General features: G+C 56.5%; 2 protein-coding genes across 2 annotated transcripts in view; both read left to right on the top strand.

Moving 5' to 3' along the window:
* The window catches only part of LOC125074505 (translation initiation factor IF-2-like), an 8,367-nt gene extending 783 nt beyond the window's left edge, over positions 1-7,584 (top strand). Inside the window, exons 1-2 of the mRNA XM_047685834.1 lie at positions 1-708; positions 7,573-7,584. The exon at positions 1-708 is cut by the window's left edge and continues 783 nt beyond it. Coding sequence (XP_047541790.1) covers positions 1-708; positions 7,573-7,584 — 720 coding nt within the window. The remainder of the gene's footprint in view (positions 709-7,572) is intronic.
* Positions 7,585-7,680: 96 nt separating this feature from the next.
* LOC125074877 (translation initiation factor IF-2-like) lies at positions 7,681-9,170 on the top strand (the record flags this gene model as incomplete). The annotated part of the gene is made up of 2 exons (XM_047686339.1): positions 7,681-8,505; positions 8,547-9,170. Coding segments are annotated over exons 1-2 (1,449 nt in total), but the record flags the coding sequence as incomplete, so codon positions are not given.
* Between the last annotated feature and the right edge of the window lie 694 nt (positions 9,171-9,864).

The raw sequence follows: 9,864 nt of genomic DNA, 5'->3' as shown, positions 1-9,864 counted from the left end.
ACGGCCCCACCAGTGGCACAATCGCCGACCGCAGGCCCTTCATGTGCGACGGTAAGCGCCCCGGTTGCACCGGCGACGTCCCAGACACCACCGAACAAGGTAACGTCCTGGTCCACGGTGGTGAAGAAGGGCAGGAAGGGGAGCAAGACCACCTCTTCCGCCGACGCTACGGCCGCAAAGGCGCCGCCGAAGACGCCCCAGCCAGCCAAATCGAAGCTGGCCACCCCTCGCTCGGCTGCAATCGTTCTCACGTTGCAGCCGGAAGCAGTAGGAAAGGGCGTCACCTACGCGCAGGTCCTGGAGAGAGCGGAGCAAAGTGTCAAGCTCCAGGACCTAGGAATCAGCGGTGGGCTGAAGGTGCGACGCACGGCGACCGGAGCCAGGGCTCTCGAGCTGCCGAAAGCCCAAGCGGAGCAGGCCGATAGGTTGGCGGCGAAGCTCCGCACAGTTCTCGACGGGGTCGCCGACGTAGTGCGCCCGGTCAAGAAGGCCGACCTGAAGGTGACGGGGCTCGACGACTCCGTCACCTTGGAGAAACTGGCCGCGGCGATCGCGCACGCCGGTGACTGCTCCTCCGAGGCGGTGAAGTGCGGAGTGATGCAGCGCGGACCCGGCTATATGGGGATGGTCCGCGTCACCTGCCCCCTCACGGCAGCGAAGAAGCTGGCCGCTGCCGGTCGCCTCCTCGTCGGGTGGAGCTCGGCCAAGGTGGCCGTCGTGGAGCAGCGCCCCATGCGCTGCTACAAGTGTATGGGCCTGGGCCATACACGGGCGCTCTGCCCGTCGAAGGCGGAGAGGGGAGGCCTGTGCTACCGCTGTGGCTCGGACGGCCACAAGTCAGCGGAATGCACGGCCAAGATGCGCTGCGCGGTCTGCGCGGAGGCCGGCAAGCCTTCAGGGCACCTGATGGGGGCCAGGGATTGCAACCCCCCCATCACGAAGGGTAAAGCGGTCCAAGGAACCAGGACCGCCCCGCGCGAGGAAAGCCGCCAGGCTACGGAGGAAGCTCAGAAGAATCAAGTATGCCAGCACACCTGAGCTTCCTACAATCGAACGTGAACCACTCCGCCGGAGCGCAGGACCTTCTGCTGCAGTCCATGGCGGAGTGGCAGGTAGACCTAGCGGTGGCCTGTGAGCCCTACTTCGTCCCTCCCCTACCTCACTGGCTGGGGGACTCGGACGACACCGTGGCGGTTCTCACGAGGAGCGGAACGGGCCCCCCCCTCTCACTCATCGAGAGGGGCTCGGGCTACGTAGTGGTGGGGTGGGGGGAGTACGTCGTCGTCGGTACGTACTTCTCCCCTAATCGCAGCCTGGCTGAGTTCGAGACTTACCTCGGCTTAGTCAGAGCTGCGGTGGCCAGGCAGTCGCCGAAACCGATACTGGTTCTCGGCGACTTAAACGCAAAGTCGCGTGCCTGGGGCAACCCCGCCACGAATCCGCGAGGGAGGGCCGTCCAGGTGTGGGCCCTGCTCTCCGACCTGTCCGTTCTCAACAGGGGGCAGGTTCACACCTGCGTGCGACATCAGGGGGGTTCCGTGGTGGACGTTTCGTTCGCCACCCCCGTCGTTGCACGCAGAGTGGTCGACTGGAGAGTGGAGGAGGAGGTGGAGACTCTATCGGATCACCGGTACATCCGATTCGAGATCTCCACCTCTCGCAGGCCGGCGGAACCCCAGAGGGTGCCGACTACGCTGCCGAGGTGGTCTCTCGGCCAGGTCGATCGAGAGCTGGTCAAGGAGGCCGCCATCGTGCAGCGGTGGGGTTCCGCGGGGAGGATGGAGGGCGCCAGCGCAGAGGAGCTGGCGGGCCGCATGCGCAGTTCGCTCAAGGAGGTCTGCGATGCGGCCATGCCTCGGACCCGGCGCAGGGTTCCGCGCCGGCACGTCTATTGGTGGTCGCCCGAAATCGCCGACCTTCGGGCGACGTGCTGCCGGGCGCGGAGGGCCTACGTCCGCTGTCGAAGGCGCAACGGCCTCGACACGGACCTGGAGGGACAGATGCTGGACGCTTATCGCCAGATGAAAAAAGATCTGCAGCTGGCGATAAGCAAGGCCAAGGAGAAGGCCAGGGAGGAGCTTCTGGCGGGTCTCAATCGAGACCCGTGGGGGCGCCCGTACCGCGGCGTACGCGGAAAGTTCCGCACTCAAGGCGCCCCCGTCACTGAGACGCTGCCGCCGGAACTCCTCCTGCGCCTGGTCGGGGAACTCTTTCCCCATCCAGGCGAGCATGTCCCTCCGCAGATGGGCCCCCGCTCCGTGATCGAAGACGCAGTGGCTCCACCACTGATCACGGAGCGGGAGATGGAGATGGCCCTCGGCCGCTTGAGGGCCAAGAACACGGCGCCGGGTCCGGACGGGGTTCCAGGGCGTGTTCTGTGCGACGCCCTGGAATTCCTGGGTGCAAGGCTTCGGGAGCTGTTCGACGAGTGCCTGTGCAGCGGGCAGTTTCCGAAGCCTTGGAAGGAAGGAAAGTTGGTCCTGTTGCCGAAGGAAGGTCGGCCGATGGATTCCCCTTCGGCATACAGGCCAATAGTGCTGCTGAACGAGACGGGCAAACTCTTCGAGAAGGTCCTCGCAGCCCGTCTCGTTCAGCACCTCGAGGAGGTCGGTCCGGGTCTCTCAGAGGCTCAGTACGGGTTCAGGGCGGGCCGGTCGACGGTCGACGCCCTGGACGCCCTGAAGACTCGGACGACGGAAGCGGTGGCCCGGGGGCAAGTCGTCCTGGCGGTTTCGCTCGACGTGGCGAACGCCTTCAACAGTCTCCCTTTCGAGACGATACGGGAGGCACTCCGATACCATGGGGTGCCGACCTATCTCAGGAGGCTGCTGGAGGCGTACCTCCAGGACAGGGAGGTCCTCTGGGCGGGGGTCGATGGGAGGCTGGTCCGGCGTCGGGTAGGCTGCGGCGTTCCACAGGGGTCGGTTCTCGGCCCAATCCTGTGGAACGTCGGTTTCGACTGGCTCCTGCGAGCTCCCGTCCTTCCCGGGATGGGGGTGTTGTGCTACGCTGACGACACCCTCGTCACGGCGACTGGGCGGGACTTTCGGGAGGCGGCACGCCTCGCCGAGGTCGGAACGGCTCTCACCGTGGACCGTATGGGAATGCTGGGCTTGAGGGTCTCCATATCCAAAACGGAGGCCCTCCTGTTCCACGGTCCACGGCAAGGACCCCCACGAGGGGCGAGTATCACCGTCCGGGGGACGGTGATCAAGGTGCAGGCCCAGATGAAGTATCTGGGCCTCATCCTGGACGGTCGATGGAGCTTCGGGCAGCATTTTGTCCATCTCGGCCCGAGGCTCATCAACGCCGCCGCCGCTCTCGGCCGCCTCCTTCCGAATGTGGGGGGGCCGGGATCGCTATGCCGGCGTCTATATTCCGGTGTAGTGAGGTCGATGGCGCTGTACGGTGCCCCGATCTGGGTCGACGCCCTCACCGCTGACAACCGGGCCCTGCTGCGTAAGCCGCAGAGGGTCATAGCGGTGAGAGGCATCAGAGGGTACCGTACGGTGTCGTGGGCTGCGGCGACACTTCTCGCGGGCGATCCGCCCTGGGAGCTCCAGGCGGAGGTGCTCGCGGAAGTGTACCGGTTCCGGGTCGAGGCGAGGAACCGCGGCGACCGTCCAGGGTCGGCGGAGGTCGGGCGGATCAGGGCTCTAGCCCAGCGAGCCCTGATCGCCCGATGGCAGGAGGATCTGGGGTCACCCACGGCGGGCCTGGCGACAGTGGAGGCGATCCGGCCCCACTTGAGTCGCTGGGTCGAGAGGAAGAAGGGCACACTCACCTTCAGGATGACGCAGGTACTTACCGGGCACGGATGCTTCGGTAAGTACCTGCACGGGATAGCGCGGCGGGAGGTGTCACCCTCCTGCCACGAGTGTGGTGCGCCAGTCGACACGGCGCACCACACCCTGAGTGAGTGTGCTGCGTGGGGGCCCCAGAGGCACACCCTTGCGGCGACTATGGGCGGAGACCTCTCGCTGCCGAGCATCGTCAACGAAATGCTCGGTAGTGAGACGTGTTGGTCGGAGATGCGCTCCTTCTGCGAAAGCGTGATGTCGCAGAAGGAAGCCGCGGAGCGGGAGCGGGAAGAGGATGCCGCTGCAGACCCGCTCCGCCGAAGACGACCGGGGAGGAGGAAGAAGCGCTACGCGCACCTTCTCCCCCCGCCTCAATAGGCGTCGCAGGGACTAGGGGGGGTCTCAGTACCCCGAGAACCCCCTCTAGGTGTTGGAGGCCCGCATAGGCGGGCCGACCGTCAGGGCGTCACGGTAGCATGCGCAAGCGATCCCGTGGCGCCCGCCGAAAGACGGAGAGGGTACCGCTGGTTTTTTAGTGGGTAAACCCGGCGTACCTGGGCGCACTCGGCGTCCAGGGCTCTGGGGAGTCCCACACACCCCCCCACTTTCCATCACGTGGGGGAAGCGCGTAACGCGTTTTTCCAGCGAAAAAAAAAAAAAAAAAAAAAAAAAAAAAAAAAAAAAAAAAAAAAAAAAAAAAAAAAAAAAAAAAAAAAAAAGGTTAGGTTAGGTTAGGTTAGGTTAGGTTAGGTTAGGTTAGGTTAGGTTAGGTTAGGTTAGGTTAGGTTAGGTTAGGTTAGGTTAGGTTAGGTTAGGTTAGGTTAGGTTAGGTTAGGTTAGGTTAGGTTAGGTTAGGTTAGGTTAGGTTAGGTTAGGTTAGGTTAGGTTAGGTTAGGTTAGGTTAGGTTAGGTTAGGTTAGGTTAGGTTAGGTTAGGTTAGGTTAGGTTAGGTTAGGTTAGGTTAGGTTAGGTTAGGTTAGGTTAGGTTAGGTTAGGTTAGGTTAGGTTAGGTTAGGTTAGGTTAGGTTAGGTTAGGTTAGGTTAGGTTAGGTTAGGTTAGGTTAGGTTAGGTTAGGTTAGGTTAGGTTAGGTTAGGTTAGGTTAGGTTAGGTTAGGTTAGGTTAGGTTAGGTTAGGTTAGGTTAGGTTAGGTTAGGTTAGGTTAGGTTAGGTTAGGTTAGGTTAGGTTAGGTTAGGTTAGGTTAGGTTAGGTTAGGTTAGGTTAGGTTAGGTTAGGTTAGGTTAGGTTAGGTTAGGTTAGGTTAGGTTAGGTTAGGTTAGGTTAGGTTAGGTTAGGTTAGGTTAGGTTAGGTTAGGTTAGGTTAGGTTAGGTTAGGTTAGGTTAGGTTAGGTTAGGTTAGGTTAGGTTAGGTTAGGTTAGGTTAGGTTAGGTTAGGTTAGGTTAGGTTAGGTTAGGTTAGGTTAGGTTAGGTTAGGTTAGGTTAGGTTAGGTTAGGTTAGGTTAGGTTAGGTTAGGTTAGGTAGGTTAGGTTAGGTTAGGTTAGGTTAGGTTAGGTTAGGTTAGGTTAGGTTAGGTTAGGTTAGGTTAGGTTAGGTTAGGTTAGGTTAGGTTAGGTTAGGTTAGGTTAGGTTAGGTTAGGTTAGGTTAGGTTAGGTTAGGTTAGGTTAGGTTAGGTTAGGTGAGGTTAGGTTAGGTTAGGTTAGGTTAGGTTAGGTTAGGTTAGGTTAGGTTAGGTTAGGTTAGGTTAGGTTAGGTGAGGTTAGGTTAGGTAGGTTAGGTTAGGTTAGGTTAGGTTAGGTTAGGTTAGGTTAGGTTAGGTTAGGTTAGGTTAGGTTAGGTTAGGTTAGGTTAGGTTAGGTTAGGTTAGGTTAGGTTAGGTTAGGTTAGGTTAGGTTAGGTTAGGTTAGGTTAGGTTAGGTTAGGTTAGGTTAGGTTAGGTTAGGTTAGGTTAGGTTAGGTTAGGTTAGGTTAGGTTAGGTTAGGTTAGGTTAGGTTAGGTTAGGTTAGGTTAGGTTAGGTTAGGTTAGGTTAGGTTAGGTTAGGTTAGGTTAGGTTAGGTTAGGTTAGGTTAGGTTAGGTTAGGTTAGGTTAGGTTAGGTTAGGTTAGGTTAGGTTAGGTTAGGTTAGGTTAGGTTAGGTTAGGTTAGGTTAGGTTAGGTTAGGTTAGGTTAGGTTAGGTTAGGTTAGGTTAGGTTAGGTTAGGTTAGGTTAGGTTAGGTTAGGTTAGGTTAGGTTAGGTTAGGTAGGTTAGGTTAGGTAGGTTGGTTAGGTAGGTTAGGTTAGGTAGGTTAGGTTGGTAGGTTAGGTTAGGTTAGGTAGGTTAGGTTAGGTTAGGTTAGGTTGGAAGTACATTTTTCAAAATTTTTCTCAATTTCTTGTCGTAAAAATCTGAAAAAAATACCTCACTCAGTTCTCACTATTAAAATTATAATTCCACTTTTAACTTACTTATATCTCCCGTTTTTGTCTGTTTTTAAGCTATTTTTAAGTTTTTCGTTTATATCTTTTTTATTATTGTTTCGATCTTTTTTCCGTGTTCGGCGCGATTGTGGGGCCCTCTGCTCTGCATCCGTTGACATCTCAATCTCCCGGATCGGCCTATCCGTTCGAGAGTTACCGGTCGAAAACCGAAAAATTTTTCACCTTTTTTCATTATATTTTTCTGTTTTTTATTTTTAATTCGTTCATTTGTAATCTTATCTTGTTTTGCTCTTTGGCGCATTTGTAGGGCCCTCTGCCCTGCATCCATCGAGACATCTCACTCCCGGATCGGCGTCTCCGTTCCGGAGCTATTAATTTTTACAAACAGAATCTGTATCGATTATTCGCTATAAGAATCGGATCGCTCTTGAAAGTCTTCTTAAGCGATCCGAAACTCTAAATATTCGAAGTACATTTTTCAAAATTTTTTCTCAATTTCTTGTCGTAAAAATCTGAAAAAAATACCTCACTCAGTTCTCACTATTAAAATTATAATTCCACTTTTAACTTACTTATATCTCCCGTTTTTGTCTGTTTTTAAGCTATTTTTAAGTTTTTCGTTTATATCTTTTTTATTATTGTTTCGATCTTTTTTCCGTGTTCGGCGCGATTGTGGGCCCTCTGCTCTGCATCCGTTGACATCTCAATCTCCCGGATCGGCCTATCCGTTCGAGAGTTATCGGTCGAAAACCGAAAAATTTTTCACCTTTTTTCATTATATTTTTCTGTTTTTTATTTTTAATTCGTTCATTTGTAATCTTATCTTGTTTTGCTCTTTGGCGCATTTGTAGGGCCCTCTGCCCTGCATCCATCGAGACATCTCACTCCCGGATCGGCGTCTCCGTTCCGGAGCTATTAATTTTTACAAACAGAATCTGTATCGATTATTCGCTATAAGAATCGGATCGCTCTTGAAAGTCTTCTTAAGCGATCCGAAACTCTAAATATTCGAAGTACATTTTTCAAAATTTTTTCTCAATTTCTTGTCGTAAAAATCTGAAAAAAATACCTCACTCAGTTCTCACTATTAAAATTATAATTCCACTTTTAACTTACTTATATCTCCCGTTTTTGTCTGTTTTTAAGCTATTTTTAAGTTTTTCGTTTATATCTTTTTTATTATTGTTTCGATCTTTTTTCCGTGTTCGGCGCGATTGTGGGGCCCTCTGCTCTGCATCCGTTGACATCTCAATCTCCCGGATCGGCCTATCCGTTCGAGAGTTATCGGTCGAAAACCGAAAAATTGTTCCCTCCCACCCGCCCTGTAATATATATATAGAACAGGGAGGGTAAAAATCAACCAAAAATTTTTTATCGGCTTATCCGATAGCCCGGGCTCTGAGGATCAATAATGATGCCTTAGAGCCACCCTGGCCCAAGTACTTCCTGCGGGACGCCGCTTTAATCTGCAGCCTCAAGCAGTTATATGGACTCCGATATGGAGACAGCGTCGGACGCCTCGGTCCGGTTCGTCGACCATGACGATTCCGACTCGGACTCCGACTCGGCGAGACTCACTGCCGACCGCCGCGGCAACTCAAAGAACGGGCTCAGCCAAGCTAGGGCTGAACTAAAAAAGAAAAAGGAGGAAGACAGGGAGCTCGCCTTCGAGCATACCCTGCGCAGCCGAGCCTTTAAAAAGGCGCCGGCTGCGGCGCCGGTGGTCAACGAGCCGACCCCCGCAATAAGCATCACAGACCCAGCCGACTTAAGCGCCGAGGAGCTCCGCGCGGAGGCTGGCCGAAATGCGGCCCAGATACGAGAGGTCGCTCTTAAATCCTCCAACTTGAAAGGAGGGTTTATTAAAAAGCTAAAGGACGCAGCGACCTCTCTGGAGGGTGTGGTCGAGGCCCTCGCCTCTCGGACGGAGGCCGAGGAGAGCAGGAGGCTCCGGGCGGATAACAACCGCCTGCACAGGGAGGTTGAAAACCTCAAGGCGGAGCTAAAGGCCCACCGCCGTGAGTACGCGGAGATGCGTACCACGGTGGCAGCGGCGACCGAGGCGGCCAACACCCCGCGAGGCGCTCCTTCGATGGAGGAGCTCAAGGACTTCATCGTCAGGTCGATCGGCGCGGCGATGAAGGACCAATTGGCGGGCCTAGAGGAGCGCCTCCCTGCGAGGATGCAGCGACCTCCCTCCGCGGCAGATAAACCGCAAGAGGTGACGCTGTCTCACGCGCCGGCGGCCCGTCAGCCGGCGATACCGAAAAAGGCCAGGAAAACGGCCCCACCAGTGGCACAATCGCGACCGCAGGCCCTCCATGTGCGACGGTAAGCGCCCCGGTTGCACCGGCGACGTCCCAGACACCACCGAACAAGGAAACGTCCTGGTCCACGGTGGTGAAGAAGGGCAGGAAGGGGAGCAAGACCACCCCTTCCGCCGACGCTACGGCCGCAAAGGCGCCGCCGAAGACGCCTCAGGTGGCCAAATCGAAGCTGGCCACCCCTCGATCGGCTGCAATCGTTCTCACGTTGCAGCCGGAAGCAGTAGGAAAGGGCGTCACCTACGCGCAGGTCCTGGAGAGAGCGGAGCAAAGTGTCAAGCTCCAGGACCTAGGAATCAGCGGTGGGCTGAAGGTGCGACGCACGGCGACCGGAGCCAGGGCTCTCGAGCTGCCGAAAGCCCAAGCGGAGCAGGCCGATAGGTTGGCGGCGAAGCTCCGCACAGTGCTCGACGGGGTCGCTGACGTAGTGCGCCCGGTCAAGAAGGCCGACCTGAAGGTGACGGGGCTCGACGACTCCGTCACCTTGGAGAAACTGGCCGCGGCGATCGCGCGCGCCGGTGACTGCTCCTCCGAGGCGGTGAAGTGCGGAGTGATGCAGCGCGGACCCGGCTATATGGGGATGGTCCGCGTCACCTGCCCCCTCACGGCAGCGAAGAAGCTGGCCGCTGCCGGTCGCCTCCTCGTCGGGTGGAGCTCGGCCAAGGTGGCCGTCGTGGAGCAGCGCCCTATGCGCTGCTACAAGTGTATGGGCCTGGGCCATACACGGGCGCTCTGCCCGTCGAAGGCGGAGAGGGGAGGCCTGTGCTACCGCTGTGGCTCGGACGGCCACAAGTCAGCGGAATGCACGGCCAAGATGCGCTGCGCGGTCTGCGCAGAGGCCGGCAAGCCTTCGGGGCACCTGATGGGGGCCAGGGATTGCAACCCCCCCATCACGAAGGGTAAAGCGGTCCAAGGAACCAGGACCGCCCCGCGCGAGGAAAGCCGCCAGGCTACGGAGGAAGCTCAGAAGAATCAAGTATGCCAGCACACCTGAGCTTCCTACAATCGAACGTGAACCACTCCGCCGGAGCGCAGGACCTTCTGCTGCAGTCCATGGCGGAGTGGCAGGTAGACCTGGCGGTGGCCTGCGAGCCCTACTTCGTCCCTCCCCTACCTCACTGGCTGGGGGACTCGGACGACACCGTGGGGGTTCTCACGAGGAGCGGAACGGGCCCCCCCCTCTCACTCATCGAGAGGGGCTCGGGCTACGTAGTGGTGGGGTGGGGGGAGTACGTCGTCGTCGGTACGTACTTCTCCCCTAATCGCAGCCTGGCTGAGTTCGAGACTTACCTCGGCTTAGTCAGAGCTGCGGTGGCCAGGCAGTCGCCGAAACCGATACTGGTTCTCGGCGACTTAAA

This window comes from Vanessa atalanta, chromosome 28 (genome assembly GCF_905147765.1).
Source record: "Vanessa atalanta chromosome 28, ilVanAtal1.2, whole genome shotgun sequence".
NCBI lineage: Eukaryota > Metazoa > Arthropoda > Insecta > Lepidoptera > Nymphalidae > Vanessa > Vanessa atalanta.
Note: the sequence above shows the minus strand (reverse complement) of the source record. Positions and strands in the feature narration are given on the sequence as shown.